Source organism: Aptenodytes patagonicus, chromosome Z (assembly GCF_965638725.1).
Source record: "Aptenodytes patagonicus chromosome Z, bAptPat1.pri.cur, whole genome shotgun sequence".
Taxonomy (NCBI): Eukaryota; Metazoa; Chordata; class Aves; order Sphenisciformes; family Spheniscidae; genus Aptenodytes; species Aptenodytes patagonicus.
The window spans coordinates 88,437,616-88,463,224 of record NC_134982.1 but is presented as its reverse complement, the minus strand read 5'-3'; the positions used below and the strand labels follow the sequence as shown (position 1 = coordinate 88,463,224).

Below are 25,609 nucleotides of genomic sequence, written 5' to 3'. Positions count from 1 at the left end.
TCCAGTTCACCGTAATTTTATTTTGCTATATTCCGTACAATGTACTGCATTCTGTCCAGACCTCTGGAAAGTGACCAGTTTGTTTATTCTTTTCCCTGCTAAATGAGCCTTCATATGGATATGTGCATTTTGATGGAAAGTTGGCTCCAGCACACTCCACTGTAATTGGTATCCCACTACACTAAATTTTATAATCCTTGCTTTAGTCAGTCCTTAGAAATGGGAAGTCCTGTTGAGTTTTAATGCTTAATACTCTGCATTTTTGCAACCAGCTAAGTATTGCATATATGCAATTAGTACTTACGTACTATCCTTCCTATATATACTTCAGTGTTACAGAATTATAACACGTAAAAATCTAGATTTTTTTCTGCTGGCTAGTTATATAAAATGCTTTTGGCTTCCTAACACAAAGCGGTAATTGTTCGGGCATCTTTGCTTTCAATAGCTTGTATAAGATAGTAATTCTAACACTTGAAATACAGCGCAATACTTCAAATGCAGAATGTTTTCATATCCTCAGTCATATTAAATCTAGGTTGTTTTTATTTACTTACTTTGACTAAGCCACTTGTCAATTGCACTCTCGTATTTTTTTGGTTCCTTTAACCAGTCCTGATGCCATCTAAGGTTGGCAATAACATTGGAGTAATTCTGACCCAAACTTTGTTTCCACCTGATAAACTGTCTTTTGTTATACTCCTGAACAGAAGAAGAAACCTTTGGATAGTTTACTATAGAGCAGAGTATTTTGTCCAAAGAACGTACAATTACTGGGAATTTTATGGCAACGTTTGTTAGCTCATCTGGATCGGCAGTAAGGTCTGGAACAAACAAAAAGTCATTTAAGAGCCAATTTGCATTTAAGTAAATCAATGAGTCAGGTAGGACATACAAGTTGTAACGTACCAAAGAGTTGTGGAAGTACTGAATGGCCATCTGAGTACGCAATATATTTCCATTTGCCAGTTCGAAGCATGTACATGGAAGAATTCACATTGCATCCGTGGAACTCGCTCAACACCCACGAGGGCCGAGGCCCTCTGGGTGACGCTTCATTTTCAGCCTTTCCACATAGCAGCGGTATAAGAGAATATCCACTGAGGTTCTGTGGGACAGGAATTCTTGCTATATCTAAGCAAAGATATAGAAAGTCAAAATGCTACTGCAGCTACCGTGATTAAAAAAGCCTAACGTAATGCTACAGCTGTCTGAACATAAATTCTATTTCAGTAATAAAACATGCATTCCTAATTATTCTCCTTGTAGAACACAGGAACCCCAAAATACACAAATAATAAAAAAAAATTAAGGAACTTTCCAAGGTCAGCTGCCCACTATCTTGATCAGAAGCAGTACCAGCTATGTCTAAGTAAATCTTTAACAGATGTCTTAAAACCAATCGCAATAGCCTCCAGTGATGGGTGGTGCTTTTTTATTTTTTTTAATCACAGTTTTATACCATTCCCTTCTGCTCTGACCACATAAGGCAGGAGAAGGAGATTGTCACAGCATGAAAGGACTCTAAAAGCTCCATATCCAACATGGTCTAACCATTCATTTCTTTGATGTAACAGTGCTAAGCTCCTATCTAGCATTCTTCACCAGTGAATTGCAAAACACTTCACAAAAGGTGGCCATTATGGTTATTACCTATAATCGGTGGGAAAGCTGAGGAACAGGGCCACTTGCTTCTCTGGTAGGGATGGAGATAAAGATAGTATCAGAGGTGGTATCAATACAGTGCACATATGGAAAACACTGGATGACTCTATAGCCTATTAGATGGCCCCTAGGAGATGCTGTAACTTGAATAAGCTCCTCAGTATCAACTTACATCACAAGTTTCTCTAGCTTCCAAAGATCAGGTCAATATTAAGAGGCTGCAAAGATCTCTCAGAGACATTCTGAAAAACATAGTTGAGAATCCCAAGGACATTACCTGAACTTTGGCATGTCCTAAAAACAGGGTATGACAGTACTGCTATTTTCAATCACCCTACTGAACATAGCATATCGTCATTCAAAATTCAACACTTTCCGTTTCACAGAGCACTGCGGTAGTATTTTATCTTCTGTTCTACACCGAGTGGTGATACTCAGTGCATACAGATTGCATAGGTGACTTTTTCCTTCATCAGCATGTATCTTCCTTTTTCTCCTCTGTTTCTACAGCATATATACCTGTCATTAATCTGTACTTTTTCCTCTAGTAAGTAAAAAGGCCAGCATTTGACTAAGCACTAGGAAGACCTGTAACATGTAAACCCAGTAGCTTCCAGTGTGTGGGCTAAAAACTTGCACAAATACATAATACATTTGAACAAATGAAAAGGGATATAGGCGTTCCTCTTCTGTCATCCTAAACCAGTAATGCTATTAATTGCAATAACTGAATTCTCCACATGCAAAGAATGCTCCAGGCTGGCACCTTCAGCAGCTCCTGCTTTTGCAACAGAGATCCAAAGGTACTTCCATCCAGACCAACAAAGTCAGTGCTGTCTGGAGGAAAGCTTATGCTACGTCCTTTTAAAAAACGGAAGAGCTGTTGCACTCCTGGCTGAATTATTCATATCACAGATTCTGCTGGAATCAAAACACCTATGCCACACTCGCTATAGGGTGCACCTAATCTCAAAGTCAGTAAAGGAGGAAGTATTGTGCAAAGCATTTGGATGGCATCTTAGGAGAGATTATTGCCCTGATGCAAATGGATTACAAAGGGATTACATCTATCATGAAAAAAGACCTGAAATCTGTTTCCTCACTAGTCAGCAGTAGCATGCAGCCTGAAGAGATAATAGATGACAGAGATAATTCTTCATGTTTTCACATTCATCTTGACGTATGTGCCCTTTTTGACATTCAGATTACAGGAAAGGGGAACTGCCACAACAGAAGGAAAGGACTTATAAACACAAAGTTCTGGGAAGAAAAAAAAAAGGAGGAAAAGAACAAAAAGGAAGGATGTTAAACCACCTGACCAATTATGTTATTTGGGAAAAGGCACAAAGAAGAAAAAAAGAGATTTTTAACTCTTTACACATGATACCACAACTTATACAAGAACCATATCTGATACAGATTACTTTATATATATAAAAGATCTGATATCAGAATTTGGAGAAGAAAGCTACCCCAATTATATCCTATTTTCAACTGAATAACTGATTCAAAAGTTTCGAGAAGAGACAGGCAGATAAATATATTTTGTTCTGTTTTTAGAAAATCAACTTAAAACAATATAGAAAAGGATTTTTCACTGGCTTTTACTGATAGAAGTACAGTTTTATCTACTGCCCCATGTTCTTTCAGACAATTGCAGTGTACACGTGACACTTCTTAAAGAGTGAGCTTTGCAGACTGCTTTGAAAAGGACATTTTTCTGATCGGTAGCCTAAAAGATCCCAGATAAAGCCTAGAACGGCGACTTCACCTAATGTTTAGTTACAATGAGGTTCATCTCTTGCATGCTTTATCACAGGTAACTGTTCAAAGATTCACTCTTAAAAGTAATTTCCATCTGTGTGTAAGTAATTTGATGTCAGTCCTTTTTACCTGATTCTCTGCCCCATAATGAATATTTCCATACCCAAGAAGGTAAGAATGGACATCCATTATCGTATCTTATTATGTTTGCCCGTATGAATTGTACATTTCCTATACAAATTCTTCATCTCGTTTCTTCCACATGACCCTTCATAAAGGACAGTTCTTTGATAAGCTAATGAAGCTGCCATCCTTTCAGGTTTAATCTAATCTCTGGATTCATTTACACTGTAATTTCTATAGTAAAATGTTAGGTATGAAGGCTAGCAAGGATTATTCGTATCTAAAGCATATCTGATTGTTCTTTATCACCTTTTTTTAATAACAAATTATTCTATATATAATAATTCACTGTGATTGTGTTGATGACAGTAACAGTAATAAGGAACATCATCAGCTCCTTTATTTAATTTTTAGATCCATTTTTTGCATTTTTTATTAAGTCCATATGTATGCTCCACAGATAAATTGTTATCTCCTGTTGTGTTACTACATTGCCTCACAAAGTGGAGACAATTCTGACTATAATACAAATGCATAATAGTAACTGGGAAAAAAAAAATTAATTTTAAATGACTTAACTCACCAAGCATAGTAGGATATATATCCACGAGAGATACCACATTTGGTACTTGTTGCTGTTTTTTTATGCCTGGCCCCATAACTAAAAGAGGAACATGGGAACTTCCTTCATACATGCTCATTTTATAGAACTGCCGGTGTTCCATAGCAAGTTCTCCATGATCTGCAGTGAATATAACGATTGTTTTTTTAAGAAGCCCAGTATCTCTCAGAGCTGAAATAATCTCACCTGCAACAAGAAAAAGATACTGAAAAGGATACCTTCAGAATATTCCTTCCAACTTCTGTACCTGCAAAGCAGCATGCAAACCCCAAGGAATCTTAGACGGAGGGCTGGAAACTGCCCTCTCTGCCACAGAAGGCAGAGCCCAAAACGTTCAGCCCAGAATAACGTACAGTCGTCAATGAGTTGCAGGAGTCTGGCTCCCAATGAAGTGTGGAGGGCACTGAACAACAACAATAAAAACTGCAAAAGGCGAGGATGCACCACAGGACAAGCTGCATTTTTGCTGTCGCCACTTTTGTTTAATTTCTAGCCTAACTAATAATAGTTATTTCAACAGCAGTAAAATAGGTCAGCAGAAGCCCTGACACTACATTTAGGGTGAAGGACTCTTGACAGTATCCACCTTACACATAATCAGTGGAAGTCTGTCCTTCCTTTGCCTATATCCTCGCAGGAGCCCTCTGCACATACATTTATGCAACAAAGACAGGGCCAAGATCAATGAAGTCAGTAATGAAGCAAAGCACTTACACATCTTTAACGTTAAAACACTAAGATGATTCTTGCTTAAACAGACTAGTTAAAAACTTAAAATACACTACCAAATTAAACCCCAGTGCAGATACTTTGCAATACCTCCATTTCCTAAAACTGTCAGGCTCCCGTTGACCTCTTCTTTCATAAAACGTGGAAGAGTAATTCTGTGTCTTTTAAATTTCTTTATCATTCTAACAGTGCTAAAAAGATCAGCTTATTTATTCATTAATTTCATATTAGAATGCAAGGAAATTCCTGTTCTTTCATGGTGACTTTTCAAATTAAGAAATAAAATACTGTAAATGAAGACCAATTTGCATTATAATTTTTACGTATGTAGAACTTACTGCAAACTAGGAAGAATTCTGAATGCTTAATTAGTTTTTTTTTTTTCTTCTTCTTCTTCTTAACTTTCAATAATATGCTGCTAAGGGAGACTTCAAAGGTAACCTTACTGTTTAGTCTATACATAGCAGGTGTCATCCAGTCTATGCATTTGAAAACAATCTCTAAGGAAACTGCTTATACCCTAAAATTTATCTTTCCTTCCAGCTTTGCTTTGCCAGTCTGTCCCCTTCACAACTGTTTCCATTATTTTAGTTAGCACTTAATCAAAGAGTATTTCGTTCCTCTTGTACATGGGTCAAGCAACGTTTTGCTGCAGTTACTGGGCTTTTACAGGGTGTCTGACTGGTGGTTTTGATTACTTTTCAGGGTGCTCTGAATTCACCTTGCAATAGCCTTAAAAGCTATCCCGTTATTTATCATATAGACTGATTAAGCAACATCCATGTGACTTACTCCCAGATCTGAATTGTGGGTTGGTTTTTTTTTCCAGAAGACCAGCCCTATCAGCATTTTCTTAAAAAAATCAGAACCAGAAAACCCAGTGTATAATGAAACATTACCGACCCAGCATGGCATCTGTCTCCGCACACATAGCGTAATAAAATGCTCTAATATTTCTCACTTCTTGCTTTGTAAACTCTCCTGTGCAATTCTTGGTGTAAGATGAGTAATAGTCTACTGGATGCATCTCTGAAAGAGAAGACCACTTGGGTATTTTAATAGCTTCGTAAGTTACCTAAAAATAAGAGGAAATTAACATTACTTTAGCAACTGAATTCAACAATTTTTTTAAAAACAGATTTAATTTAAAACTTTTTAGCATAGATTCACAGTTCTCAATTTGTGGTCCAGGAAACACCAGCTGCTAATCTGTTACATGGTGCTGCTACCTCCTCCATACTTCCCCTCTGCTTCCACAGGTATTAAGTCAATTTAAAAGACAGCTATAAAAATCGGCTAGAAAGTAAGACTAGGAGCCAGACGTATGTGCTTTACCAGCTGATATCTTAAGAGAGATACCGCAGAACAATCTTCTAGAACTGTACTCTAGAGTAAGTATGGAAGTATTGGCATAGTGTCTCCTTAAATATAGATAACTGTAAACCATATGTATCAAAAAGATCGGGTGTTGTGTGAGCCTACAGAACAACACACTTAGTCTGGTAAGGACATCCAGGACAGTGGATGACAAGTCTTGACATCTTGATAAAAAGAATTCACTACATTAGACCAATTTTCTAGTAATTTTCCATTTGTTTCTACAGATGTCAATCCATTTAGTTATAAAGAAGTGTAAGATTAGTTCGAAATTAAAAAGTAGGAGCCAATAAATTACAAATAATGCTGGATTTGTATATTCAAATGGGCATGCTCACAGATACTGTGTGCTGCAGTACCAGTTTTAAAGCCTCAAAGTTTGACATACGCTTTTAGCCTAGGCAGTCACACTTGTAAGCATTCCCTTAAGTAAGTGCTGCATTTAACAGTTAATTACTTCTATATTGTAGACTTAAAGCACAAATTACCACAAAGCAGAGAAGATGTAATCTCAGTATGGAAAACTTAAGCTTATTAAATAAAACCACACCTGTTGCTCTCATTTACCTCTAAAATCTTCTCTAACAAACAGAGCTGAGGCCTAGGTTATGCCACAGCAACTCCGGTGCCTGTGCAGCACATTTCCAGGGCTGCAGCCACAGCTCCACTCCTGCGCTGGCCCCAGACATGGGCAGCCCTGGTTCCTGATAAAATAACTGAGACACTCACTGTCCAAGGGTCTCCATGCAGCACAAAGGCAATCAGACCAAAGTTGTCCCTAGAAGCATTACATGCCTGTTTATTTGTGTAGTAATTTAAGTATCAATCCCTGCTGAACCCAATTTGGTTTTGCCCCAAGGTGTGGCATCGATAACTAAGAGCTGTCTGGGGAGCTACTAGCGTAGTGTCTGTCTCTCGAGCACAGGGTGTATCTTTGACCACCAGTGCTGTTACGGCCATGTGTTCCAATACCCACAAAGCTCCACCTGCCACAACACTCAATATTGTCTCTTGCGCTATCTTGCAGATGTATTAAGTCATCTAAACAGCTGGTAAGACAGCAAGAGTTAAGGTGCCCATAGGGATAAAACCCGGCTTTGTAGTAGTCAAACAGACATACCCAAACCTGAGTTTCCTTAGGCCCCACAGAAAATAGGCTGCAAGAAGAAATCATGGAAGATAAAATAATAGCAGACAACTGCTTCAGTCATCTTCCTATTGCTGAAGGTCCTCGGCTACATAAAGTCACATTTTCGACTCCTCAAATGGTATTTATTAGTTGCTTAAGATATAACGGGAGCAAAAAGTGCCCCTCTTCATCCACGATTCAGTCAGAAGACTGAACCCTTTTCTACAGGACTACAACCTAGTTTTAAGGATTCACAAAGTCATAATCCCTTCATCTGTCTGTCGTAATTCATAGCTAGGAGAGAAGCCAAATGCCCTGAAAAAGTGCCAGCTTGTGCAAAATACAGGAGACCATCTGCTTAGCAACACAGGGTTTCATAAACATACGATGTTGATACTCCGTTCTGTATTAGTTTCCCAGTAAACATACAATTTAATACAAGTTTTTCATCTATGCACTCAAACTTCTTCACGAGTTGATCTCTGTCATTTTCAAAGACTGCTTCTTCCATGGCCAAAACACAGATACATTCCAGAAGAATCAGCCAATGGTCAATAAATAGTAATATGTGGTTCACATAACTGAGTATGTACGTGTAGTGGTGGAAAGGACCTCAGCAAACTATGGAGTTTAAGTACTCTACCTGGATTAGGGATGACAAAAATTTGTCAGAGATGTTGTAACTCTGTCTGTGACTTGAAAAAAGGTACCCCCACTTCCCAAGACATGTCTAACCTAGCAATTAGCACCTAGAAAGTTTTCCTTAATATCCAAGCTAGATCTTGCTTTTTGCAAATGAAGGTTTTTCCCCCATGCTCTTCCTCTCCCCACAAACTTCTCACCATTCCCGGAAGAACCCACAACCCTCACTATTACAAAGAAATTCACATCTCTCAACCTTCATTTGTATATCCGTTTTTCTAAGTCTCTGTATTTTTGTTGCACCTAGATAAAGAGATTTTGCAGTTCCCCAGTAGAAAAGGCCAAATGAGTTATATAAATTGCATATGGTTTTTTTTGAAGTAAGCATAAAGTCTTTTCAAACCTAATTCTCAGTTCTTCAGCTGCAGAGAATCTTAATGCTTTATGCAGTGAAAGCTGTTGTAACCCATTTATATTTTTATGACAGATAATGGCACCTGGAGACCACATAAGACAGAGAAAAAATATTTACTTCTTCTTCGGAATGGAGTGCTATCCGTTAGCTTTCCACATATGGACATAATGGGACTTTTCTGCACTGTAAAAACATTGAAAAGCTACAGTAGCATGGAAAGAAGTTAACAGAAAAGAGAGACTACTTCTGTGTCTTACTACTTCACAGTCTAGGTTCATAATGTAGGAAAAGTCAATCTCTCACTTTAAAACTCAGAATGATTACCTATAGCATCATTTATAACAAGCACAATACAGCATGTTATAAACAATGAACTTCAGACCATTACTGAAAAAAAATTGCAGCAATTATTTCATTTTCCGTTTAATGTGTTTCTAGCCATTGAACTCCAAACTTCTTTATTGATTCAGTGACTACTGCTAACAGACCCTTTCCTACAACAGTGAGAAATTTTTCACTTCTATTTGCTTCACCTTAAATCAGAAACCCAACATCTCAACCAAGTACTTTCTTACTGCATACTGAAATATCAAAACTGGGTCTGACTTGAAAAATCATGTGAGGAATAAAATACTGTTCATAATAAGTACAGTTATAAATAAATTTATATTTAAATTTCATCTTCACATACCTTTTCAAGCCAATAGGGAGATGTTAAAAATGTAGAGGATCCAAAATTTTCTCCCGCATAGGGTGACGGATATGGGTGTGGTAAATTTAGTCCCAAGTAAAGAGCAAATGGTTGAGTAAGGTTAATGGCTTCTTCCTTTATCCAGTTTACTGCTTTATCAGTATTCCGCCAATCTGCTTCCATCACTCTCACATGCTTCCTATCACCAGTAAGATTTACCATGGGTCTCCCTTCTTGCCGGAGCAGGAAGTCAACATCCCTAGTCCAGGCTTCCACACGGTTACTGAAAATATATACGCAAGATACATACTCAGTGGAAAATATTTTCTTCCCTTTTCCTCCAAGTCAAGAGTCAAGAATTCCTGAAGAACTTCCCCTATACTTGTAGCTGCAATCTACTTGTAATTTCTACATAAAGGAGAATTGTTATTCAATTGATCAATAGCTATTGTGTATATATTTTATACTCAAAGCTTTAGCCACTTTTTTCTGCTTCTGAATCGTCTTTCTTATTTATTATAACTTCATGTCAGAATGGTTCTTCTCACATCTACAAAATAGTATTTAGAAATAGCATCTCCACCTTGTTGACCCTGCTCCCCATTCTGGCATGGATTCACATACTAGTTATCTGGTAAAGAGGGCCTTAGATTTTTGTTATTTGAAAAAGTCCTGTGGGAAATAACTTGCCTGGAGAGGCTGCCTTTAGAAGCAACGTTCTGGTTTTGAATTGTACTATTAAGACATTTTTAAACACTATCACGACAAAAATCTGTAAGAGTGATTTTACCATTGCTTTTGACATAGTTGATAAATCCTATCAAGAAAAGGGAATAAGAGGAGAAGGGTGTAGGGAGGAAAACAAGAAGGGGAAAAAAAAGACAACACTTTAATGATAAAATATTTTTGGAACAGATTTTCTAATATCGTGACAGTTGTTGCCTGTCTAAAACACTGAGAAATCTGAGCTGCAGATGTCCTTGTTTCTTTGCCAGTGAATGACACCACAACTGCCATAAAAAAGGGTTGGGAGGAAACATCCCATTTAAGACCTTGACTAATCTTCATTTTGTTCATGGCAATTTCAGTATCACCAAAGAAATGGTAAAAGAAAATATGAAACTGCTCAAGATTTGATCATGTACTTTCATCAAAACACAGCATTATTACTGTTTAAAGAGCATCTAACCAGTTTTGTCCCCATAGGAATTTTACCAGTGCATTTTTAGCCTCCAGAAAAACTATTCAGAATTATCTGTAACAACAGGGTTTTTTTACTGTTTTAACTCCTTGTTTAGGCTCACACTTTCAAGGTAAACAGGCTTAAACAAATTACTTAGAACAAATTAAGGAAGCTAAATGGTCTATAGAGAAATCGCATTTCATAAACATTAAAATGAAACAATGGTAAAGGGGTGGATGGCTCTGTGTCTCTGTATGTGTGTGTGTGTCAAATTGCATTTAATATCATAATACTGACTTATACAGAAAAATTTATTATGTAGGCCATAGGCCAGTCTGACTATCCAATCAGATTTGAGGTTAGAATCGAGTTAAAAAAACAAAACCAAAGCCCCCAAAACTCAAAAACAAAACCAAAAAAATCCCACTTCAGACCCTTTCCACATTCTGGAACAACACAGGAGATGTTTTGACACATCCAAGAGGAAAATTGGAAAAAACAGAGAAATTGTCCGAGCAGCCAGGGATCAGGTTAGGAAGGCTAAAGCCCCGATAGAATTAAATCTGGCCAGGGACATCAAAGGCAACAAGAAAAGATTCTATAGGTACATCGGGGATAAAAGGAAGACTAGGAAAAATGTGGGCCCTCTCCCGAAGGAAACGGGAGACCTGGTTACCTGGGATATGGAGAAGACGGAGGTACTCAACGACTTTTTTGCCTCAGTCTTCACTGGCAAGTGCTCAAGGCAAAGTCGCAGAAGGCAAAGGCAGGGACTGGGAGAATGAAGAGCTGCCCACCGTAGGAGAAGATCAGGTTCAAGACCATCTAAGGCACCTGAAGGTGCACAAGTCCATGGGACCTGATGAGATGCATCCACGGGTCCTGAGGGAACTGGCGGATGAAGTTGCTAAGACACTATCCATCGTATCTGAGAAGTCGTGGCAGTTTGGTGAAATTCCCACTGGGTAGAAAAGGGGAAACATAACCCCCATTTTTAAAAAGGGAAAAAAGGAAGACCCGGGGAACTACAGGTCAGTCAGTCTCACCTCTGTGCCTGGCAAGATCATGGAGCAGATCCTCCTGGAAACTATGCTAAGGTGCATGGAAAATAAGGAGGTGACTGGTGATAGCCAACATAGCTTCACTAAGGGCAAATCGTGCCTGACAAGCCGCCTACAACGGGGTTACAGCGTTGGTGGATAAGGGAAGAGCAACTGATGTCATCTACCTGGACTCATGCAAAGCATTTGACACCGTCCCACACAACATCCTTGTCTCTAAATTGGAAAGACATGGATTTGACGGATGGACCACTCGGTGGATAAGGAATTGGCTGGATGGTCGCACTCAAAGAGTTGCGGTCAACGGCTCGATGTCCAAGTGAAGACCAGTGACAACTGGCATCCCTCAGGGGTTGGTATTGGGAGTGGCGCTCTTTAACATCTTTGTCAGCGACATGGACAGTGGGATCAGGTGCACCCTCAGCAAGTTTGCTGACGATACCAAGCTGAGTGGTGCGGTTGACATGCTGGAGGGAAGGGATGCCATCCAGAGGGACCTTGACAGGCTTGAAAGGCGGGCCCGTGCGAACCTCATGAAGTTCAACAAGGCCAAGTGCACACGGGTCGGGGCAATCCCAAGCACAAATACAGGCTGGGCAGAGAATGGTTTGAAAGCAGCCCTGAGGAGAAGGACTTGGGGGTGTTGGTTGATGAGAAGCTCAACATGACCCGGCAATGGGCACTCGCAGCCCAGAAGGCCAACCATATCCTGGGCTGCATCAGAAGAAGCGTGGCCAGCAGGTCAAGGGAGGCGATTCTGCCCCTCTACTCTGCTCTGGTGAGGCCCCACCTGGAGTACTGCGGCCAGCTCTGGGGCCCCCAACATAAGAAGGACATGGACCTGATGGAGCAAGTCCAGAGGAGGGCTACGAAGATGATCAGAGGGCTGGAGCACCTCTCCTATGAAGACAGGCTGAGAAAGTTGGGGTTGTTCAGCCTGGAGAAGGGAAGGCTCTGAGGAGACCTTATTGCAGCCTTCCAGTACCTGAAGGGGGCCTACAAGAAAGCTGGAGAGGGACTTTTTACAAGGGCCTGTAGTGATAGCACAAGGGGCTTTAAACTGAAAGAGGGGAGATTTAGGTCAGATATAAGGAAGAAATTCTTCACTATGAGGGTGGTGAGGCACTGGACCAGGTTGCCCAGAGAAGCCGTGGATGCCCCATCCCTGGAAGTGTTCAAGGCCAGGTTGGACGGGGCTTTGAGCAACCTGATCTAGCGGAAGGTGTCCCTGCCCACGGCAGGGGGGTTGGACTAGATGATCTTTAAGGTCCCTTCCAACCCAAATCATTCTATGATTCTACGATTCTATGAAAACTAATCCTCAGGCAGAAGAGGAGGAAGACATATGCCAAAATAAGAATCTTTAAAAGGCCAGGTGGAGAGTTGAAAAAGGGGGTAATACTAGATTGAAACCTTGAATTTAAAAGGAAAGAGCAAGGACAGATAATTATTTAAAGGCTTCAGAAAGTAATTCCAATTTTCAACACTTTCAATGGGAATGAAGGGGGGATCATATCTCCTTTCCTAGCAGAGAGTACTCCAGCAATTGTAAGAAACACACAATGGAAAAGAAGCCAATAAATAAAGGCTGGGAATACAACAATGCAACATTGAAGATAAAGCTTAATGAACTACCATCATTATTAACCCAAGTGAAAGTAATTACATGACAGTCAGTAACTACACCTGTTTTAAATTTTAAGTGAAGATGGCCACCCACATTCAAAAGGACACATGGAGTCTTTTTGACAGGAAGCAGAACCTTCACGTATTCAACAGTCCAGAGGCTGAAGATCCAGCTCTTTCTATGTTAGTAAATATTTCTTTGTATGCACTTCCTAGAAGCCCTCTTCCTCAAATCTCATTAATTCACAGCTATGAATTATCTTATGAGCAAGTCACATTCAAATGGATACTTAGTATATTTCACTATGTATTTGTATTTTTAAGATACATAAACATCTGTATCTACAGAGATGACTTGTGTTAGCAATGCACTATTTGTAATAGGTCAGGACAAAGCAGAATCAATTTATGTCACACAAATATTGCAACAGAAAAGTTAACAATTCTTTTTTTGTCAGGTAAATATGGGATCAGGGAGCAGTGGTGTTTTTCTTGTTTAAAGAAAGAACATACGTGCTTAAGAAAAGTTTCTAAAGAAATAATACTGCCTGCTGTGTCCTGTCAAATCCGTTTCCTTGGAACAAGCTGATCTCCACTGAATCTACTACTCATCTTGCACTAGCTGAACTGTTCTATATCCCTTTGCTAGTCTCCTTTTTAACAAGCAATTAAAACAGCAGGACATTTTCATTATCTCCACAATGAACAGGAACCTTTGTTATAACTCTTCTATGCTATTTATAGATTGCTTAATTGGCTACTTAGGGTTTTTAGATGTCTACAAAGATGCCATGCTAGGAACAAGATGTTCATTTTTCTCTGACTCAGGAATTGTATTTAGAGTTTTCATTTTTTAAATTAAAAACTGTGTAAACTGCCATTTTCAAATTCCTCTTGTGTAGGCATAGAAAGGCTGACTAACCATGTGTTTATTTTCATTTATTCTCAACTGCCACCGACATTTACTCAAATAACAATAAGGGCTTGATCCTGTTAAGTACAGATCTCAAATTCTCACTGAAGAGAAAATTAGAAAAAATGTATCAAAAATTTGCACCAGGTGAAAATGCAGGGTAAGGGCATAGGACAAAAGGTAATTAAAAACGGCAGCACCATAGACTTCACAGTATTCTTCTGTTATCTTTGAAGAATTCGGCCTCATGGGACCAAGAGCTATGCAAACATAATGTGATTATATGGTTACAACGTAATTTCTGTCTGTGAGACTCAAACCCTACCACTGAAGTAGATGAATCTATACATGGCAGAATGAGAAAAATCAGAGTACGTGATTGTAACTCCACTGATACTGGTGCTGCTACAGTTTTGCAAAACCCTGAATTGTCTTAATTTATTTCTCATCTGTGGAGACTCGTAACAAAAATATTTAGAATGGTATCAACAGAACCATTCAAATGTGAGAGTACCAGACAAAATAAGTATGAGAGCAAGGTTAAAGCAGTGGCGTGCATCGATAGCCAAGAACATGAATGCCATCAGCAAAACAGGTCAGTACTGAAGAAGGGGCTGTCAGCGTGAACAACACTGTAGAGATGACTTGTCAGCAGCATCCTGATAGCAGGGTGGCAACCAGGTCATTGTGCACTCTGTGTGCCTCTTCCTGTTATTCCAACAGAAAAACAGAATACAATAAGAGAGCCACAATAAGGAAACAAAGAGGCTATTTCCCTAATGTTCCTGAAGACTGAAGCAAGCAAGATTTCAAGGCAAAGTATCACACCATAGCAATGTTTCACTCCTAAAGAGTGTAAAATACCTATGCAAAATGCCATTTCATCATTGCCAGTCAACAGAAAAATAGGGAAGAAGACATCAGATGACATCCCTTGCCCTATCACATGCCAGGATTCCTGTTCAGACTCCTTGAATGCAAACCTTAGTATTTGTGAGTATGTTCGTGGGTATGAGATTGTGAGTTGGCAGAGTTTACCAACTTAGAAAGTTAAGCAACATAAAAATTATGTCCCTCTTCTATATAGTCTCACATTAAGGTTTTCTTTGCATTAATTCCTACACAATAAAATTCATTTGAGAACTAAGGACTATCTGTTTGTTCAGCTTTGCACTCCCCACGTGAAGGCCTTTGTAGTGAAGCCAGAATTCACCTCCGGTCTTCAGCTCAGGCAAACGAGCAAAAGACTTCTGGAATCCAGAGATTTATACGCAACCAGCCTTTTTTTCAGTGCCACCTTTGTGTTCCAGTTATCATATGAACAGCCAGGAACTTCTGGAATTACTTAGAGCTGCTCTTCTTTAAACCTGGAGTGACTTTAGGTTAGAGAGAAACAGATTTCAATGTTATAAAACATTTCTTCTATCTCAGTGAAGGGCAGGGTGAGTGCATACTGTATACTATTTAGACAACAGAATTTTCTCTGCACAAAAGTGATTCAGAAGAAAAGTGTAAGGGTCTGTATAATACTGCAGATAATTTTCTTTTTTCAGAGTAATTTTAATTTACTGAAAATCTATTCTAGAAATGCCTAAGAATGATGCATTCACAGAATCATTTCTGTCTTGCTTCATTACATAGAACAAAATCTGACCCTTTGCTTTCTCAAAGAATGGTCTGTTACTGGCACTTTACAGTATGCTGTTAAGACTATGCTCTTTTCAATAGCATGAATGCCTGAGGCAGTCACAACAAATCATCTCTACACTACAATAATACAAACTTCTGTAAGCATTCATCTTAATGTTCAGTTGTTTCTTGCCAGAGAGGAAATTTTCCCAACGTTCATATAAGCACGCACAAAGAATCAGAATAATACTATAGCAGATGACTTTTTAGTACTTTGTACAAATAATTGTTTCTTACTGGAAAAAAACCAAAAAAGTTATAAGAATAATGCAGAATAATGTAGTCTTCAGGAAAAAAAAAATCAAAGCAAAAGAACAGAGGTTGAACACCCATCTGTTCATAGTCAGATGCTAAGTTACTAAGAAGAGCTGCAGAGACAAGAGAGAAGCATCAGTAGTACACAAATATGTACACTGTCTGGTAAAGTTAAGTAAACATGAAGGTTTTGGTGTAAGTCTGTATTTGAATAATCTTTTACTTCCAGTGTAGAACCGGTATATGGAAAAAAGGGAAAAAAGCTTTCTTTTCTTTTTTGACAGTCTTAAACTGGAGCGGAAATTATTACTTGGCCAGATTCTGAAGTGGATACTATTTATAAAGTATTTTGTAGATAAAAAGCAGTGTGTACGTGCAACATACTATTAACTACTAATGTGACCTTTCAAATTCTGATTGCTCATTTTAGTGAGGGAAGTGAGGAAATTTTAAGTAACTCTAACCTGTTTAATACCAAAGAAAAAGCTACTCTTTATTATTATTTCAACAACAGACATCATAATTAATCAGGGAGACAGTGCATCTTCATAAAAACTACACAGAAGGAAGACACTGTATTTTGTCCCAACTGTCCAAACACATTATGCTTATTATTTTTTGAACATAATAAAGTTAGTCTCTAAATGTTTAAGTCTTTTTCATAAACTGCTGTAATTCTAGTCACATTTTTTTTTAAAAAAGCTTTTAGGAAGTACAGCACAAGCCTGTGAAAACATATGGCCTTCAAAAAAAACCCAAAACACCTCAGTTTTGTGATGGTAGATTTAATATTCAAGTATTATCAAATATGTTTCTTTATTCTGCTTTTCCTACACTGCTAGTATAATCAAGCCAGAAAGTCTCAAGGCAAGACAAAAACGGTTTATGAATTTCACTTAGGGAGCAATACCAATGATCAAACATAACCTTCATTCATGTTGGGCAAAACCACAGTCTTGATATTCACTTGCCAGCTACAGGTGAAAGCCAAAGTGCATCTGTGTGGGATATGCTTGCTTCTGCATAAAGCTGCAGGACTGACCCCTGCCAGGTTCCTAACGCAATTTCTTTTAAATTAAAGCTACTACCATTTCAATCAGAGGCAGAAACCACTTGCCAGACCATTACATGATTTATTCACTCCAGTCCATTTCATAGCAGGAGAATCTATCTGATTACCTTACTGAATGATGTCCAGAAGTATAGTCCAATTTCCCATACTTCTGTGTGTGGTAGCCATACTTCTCCAGGAGATCCATCCACGTTACATAATCTGGATCTAGACCTTTGAAGTTATTCCAAGATTCTGTTAAATGAGTAAAAAGACCACTCCACATAGCTGGGGGGGAAACAAAAAAAAAAAGATTTTTTGACAAGTAAGTGGTACTTCCTATCTAAATGTAAGTTGAATATACTTGAGAAGGGATAAATCTGCTCATTATTTTAGAGGTAAAAAGTCCACACTGTGATCCAACAGAGTAGGGAATACAAAGTATTACTCTTCCAAATCTTATTTTCATCATCAATACGAATAACGACATTTACTAAAATAATTCCCAGAATCGCAGAAGAAGGTCCCATCTTTCCAGGTGCTATGCAATCATTAAATCAAGGTATTCTGTAGATCAGGGAATATTCTTATTGATTGCAGAAAGAAAATGCCGTGGTACTGCAGATCCTGATGAAACAGTCATGTATTTACATGACTTCCAGAGTATTATCTCCCCTTACTTCAGTTAGATTTCAATGTGAATTTAAAGCTAAGTATGTTTGCGGAGGGAATTAGAGTATATTATTTTTATAAATACTATAGGCCCTCAGTTTTATCGGTTTTAGGTTATCTACTTATCTACTTCACTACCAGCTGTAGAAACAAAGCAAGATTATTAAAGAGGAAATGAAACCAAGGGAAGAGTTGCAAAGGAGCTATAAGGAAAGTTTTTATTAGCTAATTCCTGTGTTTCTTTGCATCTTGTCGAAAATCGCTCATTCTTCCCAATGCCAATTTAGAGTCAAAGGGAGTCCTAAAACAAAACTAAGCTGTTCTATAAGCAATGGAAATATCCTGTAAGCACAGTGTGTCAACCCCAACCCCACACCACGGCAATACTCCTACTTTCCCCACCTCAAAGTCCTCCTTCCCACAATCTCTTCTAGTATCATCCCTGACACCTCCACAAAAGATCTACCCTCAGTTCCTTGCAGGTCCCCAAGCTACCAGCTAAAGAAGAGATGTCCCACTGGTTCAGAGCTACACTTGTGCTGACTGACCAGCGGTCATGATGATGTTGATGAACCACCTAAAATGCTAAACAGAACTGATGAATTGTCGAATTCATCATGCAGCCTCTTTCTCACTGGGAGCACTAGCTGCTATGTTCACAAAACTTCTTAAAATTAAATAACCTAACACAAGGTTATTGTTCTCAGCAACAAAGACTAGCTGAAAGACTCAAAAATCAAGAAAAAGAAAACAAGACTGATGGCATGTTCATGTAATCTCGCTCACTTAAAATGTGACCTTGAGAAACAGAAAAGGGGACTATGTTATCAATAAATGCAATACTAAACACTAACACTAAATTTGACAGCCTGCACTTGCTGCAGTCAGGACAGGTTGCTTCTTCCAATGTATGCTTGAGAGAAAGGAGGATCTCCCTTTCAGCTATAGATGAAATTTCACTCACAACACCTCTGGAGGGTCTTTGCAACAACTGAAAGGGCTAGGTATGTTTTAAGATGTAACGTTTGATTCAAGAATATAGCTTCCTTCTAACTTCCCAGCAAATTCTGCAAGTGCGAAATTGAACACAGGACAGTGATTGCAGCAAGTAAAGAAAAATACTGAAGCATTCAATTAAAGCTACTGAAGGATACATTATGTATTTAACAGAGTGTTTGGAATAAATGCCATCGGAAGGCAGTGCTAACAGTCACCGATTTATGCAGCTGTTATTATTTAATACTTTTTCCTGAGAACAGGGAAGAGATTTATTAACTTTGTATTGGGAAGGGAGAGTGGTTCTGAATGCAGCTTCAGCACTGCAGCAGACAAACTGACGATTTCTCTACAAATCCTGAAGATTTTTAAAAAATATTGAAGCTTCAGTACAGTTTTCAAAAAAATTTGGGAGCTCACACATAGCTGGAAAGAGAAGAACAAAAAAAAAAAAGGAAGAAGCATGAGAAACAGAAAAGAGAAACAGATCAAACATGAGAATATTGTATAAATTCAGACACAAACTAAAAAAATTGGGTCTTAATGAAAAACAAAACGAATCCCCCAAAATGAAATCCTTTAAAATTTCCCATCATTACCGCAGATTTAAACTGACATGTGCAAGTATTTATCTGATCTTTTGCTTGGTCCTACCTGCACGGGAAGGACAACAAATTGGAGAATTGGTATAGGCATTGAGAAAGACAGTGCCATATCTTCTCATAAAATTTATGAAAGGCAAATCCACAGTCTGATTTCCTGGATAAAATGTCAAGCGTCCATCCTGCAATCAAACAGAGAAAAACAGTATACAAAAAGCATTAACCCAAACTATTGGCTACATTAATTCATAGATTTGTTACCTTGAACTTGTATTACTCAAATGTTGCCAATTCTACTCAGGTATGGAAAATAAAGTGTTGAGAGGCTTTAATTAGATCAATATAAAATGGATTACTTATGAAAAAGTGCAATGTGAAAGATAACCGGACTTCTTCATAGTAAAATTACTTCCTTTCTATCGCTATACATATTCTAAGCTCCAGTTCTTGCAGGAGTAGGGTCCTACCATGACGCATTCAACAGGGATAGGTATGGTGAAAGATGAAAAGGAGTCAGTCTGAATCCTGATGCAGATGTGTGCACCGGTACATATTTCTGTGAAACCAGAACTGATCCCTCATCCTTTTCCTCTTTTTAAAGATTTATCCACACCACATCTCTGTGAACTTATTTTAAACTATGGACTGGAAGAGTGATCAGCAAGCTGAAGGAAGGCTATTCTCCGACTGAAATGCCATCTGCAGTGGTTCGCTTTTGATACTTTATTGATCCTGCACTTTACCTATTTCTTTAGCTAGAGTTTTTAACCAGTAACTTTAAAAAGACCCAAAATTTTGAATCAGTACTTTTACGGTACAAAATTATGATGACGTGAAACCAGGTTCCATGTAGACTGCCCTGTTTCAGGTCACTGTCTTTTCCTGTCACTTGTATGTCTTTCCTTGGTTCAGTAAGATGTCTCAACTCAGCCCCAGCCTTACTGGTCAGCTCTTTGTTGAAGAGACTGTTGACAGTGAATCTGCACAGTTTTAATAGATCTCCCAATCAGAGACATTTGTGACAGAAGCACAAACGCCTAAAACATGGGTAGCTTAGAAGTTGTGTTTTGCACAGCATTTAGTTTGCAAGAACATGTAAGCAGGCAGACAAGAAGGCCAGGAGAGTGCATCAAACTTCAGCTACAAATTTACCAGCTACTGGTTCGTTTGTTCCAAAGACAATGTACGAATTACCACATCAGCCACCGCATAATAAATGCCATCATGCAAATTCTTACCTCTAAGCCATATATGGGCAATGGACCATCCTACCAAGTTACTTTAAATCACTTTTATTAAGTGAGAATAGTTCCAATACAAGAAACCACAGGAAAATGGCTGGTATGTGATTGCTTGTAACCCTGCAGTAACTTCTTTGTATCCACACGCAGCCTACCAGCATCAGCAGCCTACAAAAAATGCTTTCCACGCCATACATTGAGCAAATCTCATTTGGCACAATGGGTTCCTGGTGTCTGCTGAAGCTAACAGTCATCATTACATGACATTAAGTACAAAATTGCACTGTGGCTTTTACTGTAATTTTTTTGTTAGGTGAGAAATCCTGAAAACAATTATTTAGTGAGATATTACCTCTTCAACAGAAAATATTCAACTGAACAACCACTTTCCTCCTGCTGAATAATAACCAAAAATCAGCAGATGTGACCAACAGTGAATCATGGAAGTTACTTTCTCTTAATACTGAATAGGTAGTTTTATTCAACTAATAAAAACTCCGTGACTGCTTCAGATGGAGACCTTTGATCATCTACTTCAAAATGTAAAGAACACGTACAGTCTCAAGGGATGCAGGACCAAGGCCTTACTTTCTGTGAAGTTTCACCTTTAAATAATGGTACATTTGAAACAGGTGCAAACACTTCTCGGGCATCTGAGTCACAGTGAAAACTCCAAAGGATAACAGAAAATGCTGTAAGCTTAGAACAAAACAGATAGATGGATGCATGGGTTCTGAGAACTCCTAGCCTCTACAGTTTTTAATTAAGAAAATGCATTTTTTTTTTTTTTTAAAGACTGTATTTGTTTTGAAAATAACCGTTTGGAACAAACACTGTATTTAACATAATATTCTCCTATATGAAACATTAGGCAAGCTTACATGGAAAGAACAATAGTTTCTTTCTGTCTTCAGCATTTAAGAATACAGATCAGACGACGTAAGACTTCCTATCAATTTCATACTATGCTGTTTCTGCACATTAGCAGATCATAGAATCATTAAGGTTGGAAAAGACCTCTAAGATTGTCGAGTCCAACCATCAACCCAACACCAACATGTCCACTAAACCATGTCCCTAAGCGCCGCATCTACACGTCTTTTAAATACTTCCAGGGACGGGGACTCAACCACTTCCCTGGGCAGCCTGCTCCAATGTTTAACCACTCTTTCAGTGAAGAAATTTTTCCTTACATCCAATCTAAACCTCCCCTGGCACAACTTGAGGCCGTTTCCTCTCATCCTATCACTTGTTACTTGGGAGAAGAGACCGACCCCCACCTCGCTACAACCTCCTTTCAGGTGGTTGTAGAGAGCGATGAGGTCTCCCCTCAGCCTCCTCTTCTCCAGGCTAAACAGTCCCAGTTCCCTCAGCCGCTCCTCATCAGACTTGTTCTCCAAAGAATTTTCACTTTAGTTTTACTCGTTTAATTTTCTGAAGTCATTTGTGAGAGGACAAAAAAAAACAACACCAAAAATAAGTGAGAGCAAACCTGAATAATTTACTGTCTGTGTTACTACTGCTTCTATTACCCACAATTTCCCAGCGGCAGGCACTAATCATCCAAGTGAAAATTTACAAAGAATACTGCACATAATCACAGTTTGCAACATTTCAGAAAGAACCCGGAAAACAGAGTTAAGCACAGCAGAATTGTGCTCCACAGTAGGAAATAATTATTTTAAATTACTGAAATATTTTAAGAATTATTGTCATTATTTAAAATATTTTAACCTTACAGCATGAGCACTCATTACCTCACTAGCCACCCAGCCATTGCTCATATACTAAGTCCACAGCCAGAGACTAATATAATTTTCTTCACTCTTTAGAGTTCAATGCGGGGACTGCATGCAGAAGAAAACAATTCTCTCCATTTGTTTTCTGGCAGAAAATGCTATTGGATAACACGGCATTGTAGAGCAAATTGCTTTGTTTGGCACCAGGAGAGCGAATCGTGGCATCCCAGCACCACATTGCAGTGGACGACTACACAGTAAACTGGGCCACCGGAGATCAGAACATGATAAAAGACTCATCACCTAATTTTGTACACTACTACAGATGGCAACTATAACAAGCATTCAGTAGGACAAACTGGAAATAAAGCTGTAATCTGCAGTATGGACTTGAAAGGAACTTCGGGCTGAAAGTGCTCTTTAGAAAGTACACGACTGATGTGTCATCCTGTCAGCAACATATTCACAAGTTTCTCCAACAAAGATATGGTTTGAACAGCTGGAGACAAGAGTTCATTCTTTTCATAGAATCATAGAATCATTGAGGTTGGAAAAGACCTCTAAGATCATCGAGTCCAACCATCAACCCAACACCATCATGCCCACTAAACCATGTCCCTTTTGATACTGGACAGACAGGTGACATGTCTATTCAGTGAAAGAACTAAGTGTCTTTGACAGGCTGAGAAGGTGAAAGCTCTACAGCTATTTCTGGAAATCCGCTCTCCAAGAACTATGTAGGACTTGTGGGTTTTGAAGGACCTGAGGCAATACAATTATCCTGAGTAACACAAGCAAGCACATTTCATCCAGGAACTTGAGCTGCGTTGCAAGCAAAGCCTGTCATCACTCGGTTAACCTCAAGGAGCAATTTAGGAGCTAAATTGCCTACTAGCACATTCCACCAGCAAGCCCTGTGAGAAGCACAGCACTTGATGTGACACAACAGCAGAAAGCTGGCTGTTCAAGCAAGAGGTCACTGCTCTGGAGGCCAAACACAGACAAGCATCACTGAGAAGAAAATCTTTGTCACACTTGAAAAAACAGGTGTGAGTCTTTCGTAGACAGCATCACCCACGACAAAGGCAGGCACACTTTCAAATGAAAGCCCATACCTTTTGTCAGCCTGCAGGACTTAAGCTTTTTTTTCCAGAAAAACTGTTAGATTCAACAGTACCCAACTCTTCCTGTTCTCTACTAGCGATGTAATCAAAATGGGTAATCTATTTCTGCCTTCAAATACATCTCATAAAAAACTTATGCAACACAACGATTCTTTTAACATATTCTTCTTCATATGCACTATGCAAATACAATACTTTTCAGAAACAGCACCTTGTTCTTAATTGTTTTTGTAAAGAACACCACAAACATATGGGGTTTTGTCTTTCATTTTTGTAAGGCTTACCTCACTAAACCCCATAAGATAGTCAAGAGAATCTTCCTGTTTACAGGACGACATACAGAAGCCTTACTAAGATTTGTCTGCAGCTTCTGCTGGCATCTGGAGACAAACTGGCCATTGACGAACTCCCAGAACCTAAACTATTACAAATTTGGCATTTTATTTGTAAATAATAGTTTTAGTAAAAGGTGAAAATTTGGAGAAAAATTCTCATCTACAAAAACCATGCATTACTTTGGAATGTTAAGAGAGATTATATTCTCAAAATAAAATAAAAATAAACAAAGAATAGTCAGAGGAAGGGAAGTAAATAAGGAGCTATTGCTTTGTCTTCGAAATCATAGCAAACACGTTTTAAGAAAGGTGGATCTCCTTTAAGAAGGGCAATACATGTTGACCAAATACTTAGGAAGAATTCATCCCAAGAATGACAGGCAGCAGGCACGAAAGCAAGTGCTCTTACCTATGCAGTCAAGGATGGCATTCTGAGATGACTGGGAGCCAAGTGTCACTCACTCAACAGTGAATGAGAAGTGATGAGATGTGAAAGCCCTTGGAAGTAATACCATGGAGCTTATGTTTGATTTAACAGAAAGGAGAGCTCAGATGAGGCAGAGAAATCAAGGCTTTCCCTTTCCTCAAAGTAAAACCTTAATAAAAGCATTTCCAGTATGCTGAGTGGGCAGATAGAAGCACAGTGAGAAAAGGGTTGAAAATGTGCTGTCTTTAGCTGTAAGCAAGGAAATAAACTTAGTATTTGTGAATGAAAAAAACCCACAGTCTTTTCTACCTGTCTGGGGTTTAAAACAAATATATCAATAAATCACTGTTGTAAAGCCACTAGAAATTTATAAAAACATACCTACTAGTTCCTTTATCCTTTTAGCTGTAGATACTCACAAGTTTACTGTAATATCTGTTATACCTAATAAAAGTCTGACTAAGTCAATATATGATGCCCAGCAGCTTAACTCAGTCATTTCGTCTGTGATTACAGAAATTCTCCATTTCATCTGTTGTGGAGACCTAACATTCTTAGGATGTACAACGGCAAGCGTAACGGGGGTAAGTGACTTCCCTTCCCTTTTTGCTTTTCAAGCCAAAAGAAAAGCATTCATTTTACACACCAGGTCTGTTCCATTAATTGCTGCCCTGCCCCACAGTCCTGCTGAGATGCCCCCATCCACCGTAAGTTGCGGTGACAAGCTGTGTGTGCCACAGCTGACCGCAGGAACCACCTATGCTGAAGTTTCTGATTGTTGTAATGCACCGGATGACAACACGTAGCACACTCCTGGGAAGAATGGCGAGTTTGGTTTAGGTAACAAGAGTTACCTAGTCTCTCAGTGACACGGGAGGCCTGCCCTCATCGTCCCAAGCAAGCCCTCCGCCCCGTGGAGGTGGTGGAGAATAAAAACCAGCCCTATTTGCGCTGGCCTGTGGTTGTAGCCCGGGCAAAGCCACGGAAAGCCCTCGCTGCCACGTCCTCGGAGGTCCCAGTCAGGCGAAACGCCACCGCCGGGGCAGCCCCCGCCGCTCTCCCGCCTTCCCTCAGCCGCGCGGCGGCCCGGCCCCGCGCCCCCGGCTGCCACCCCGCCGCGTATACCCACCAAGGAGTCGCAGGCCACCAGCACCACGCTGGGCCGGGGCTGACTCCCGGGGGCGGCGGGCCGCGGCCTCGCCCCTGCCCAGGGCGCGGCGGCCATGAGGAGCAGCGCCAGCCCGGCCCGCCCCAGCGGCCCGCCGCCCCGCATCGCCCCGGCGCCGTGACCCCCGCCTCCCGGAGAGGGGGGAAGCGGCAGCCCCGAAAGCCGATCCTGCCGCCGGCCAAGCCGCCCGGCCGGGCCCCGGCCGCAGCAGAGGGCTGTCCGCCGCAGCAGCTGCCGAGCCGCCCGCCACCCTCGGCACGGCGGACTACAGCTCCCAGCGTGCCCCGGGGCGGCGGGAGGCAGGAACTACATCTCCCACCCGCAGCAAAATGGCGGCTGACCGGAGAGACCCGCTACGCTGACGTGCGCG

The 25,609-nt window shown here is 39.7% G+C and overlaps 1 protein-coding gene across 2 annotated transcripts; it reads right to left on the bottom strand.

The window, feature by feature from the left end:
- On the bottom strand, positions 1 to 25,490 carry ARSK (arylsulfatase family member K). 2 transcript variants are annotated; one of them, XM_076362393.1, is made up of 8 exons: positions 25,201 to 25,490; positions 19,258 to 19,387; positions 17,064 to 17,223; positions 9,158 to 9,440; positions 5,807 to 5,978; positions 4,136 to 4,360; positions 910 to 1,134; positions 1 to 824 (listed from the first exon to the last, which is right to left on the bottom strand). In XM_076362393.1, the coding sequence occupies exons 1-8, from the start codon at positions 25,342 to 25,344 to the stop codon at positions 550 to 552; spliced, it is 1,614 nt and encodes a 537-aa protein (XP_076218508.1). In that variant the 5' UTR covers positions 25,345 to 25,490; the 3' UTR covers positions 1 to 549. The 2 variants fall into 2 exon arrangements, with proteins under 2 accessions (XP_076218508.1, XP_076218507.1); XM_076362392.1 differs by having other exon boundaries at positions 4,136 to 4,294; positions 25,201 to 25,363.
- Between the last annotated feature and the right edge of the window lie 119 nt (positions 25,491 to 25,609).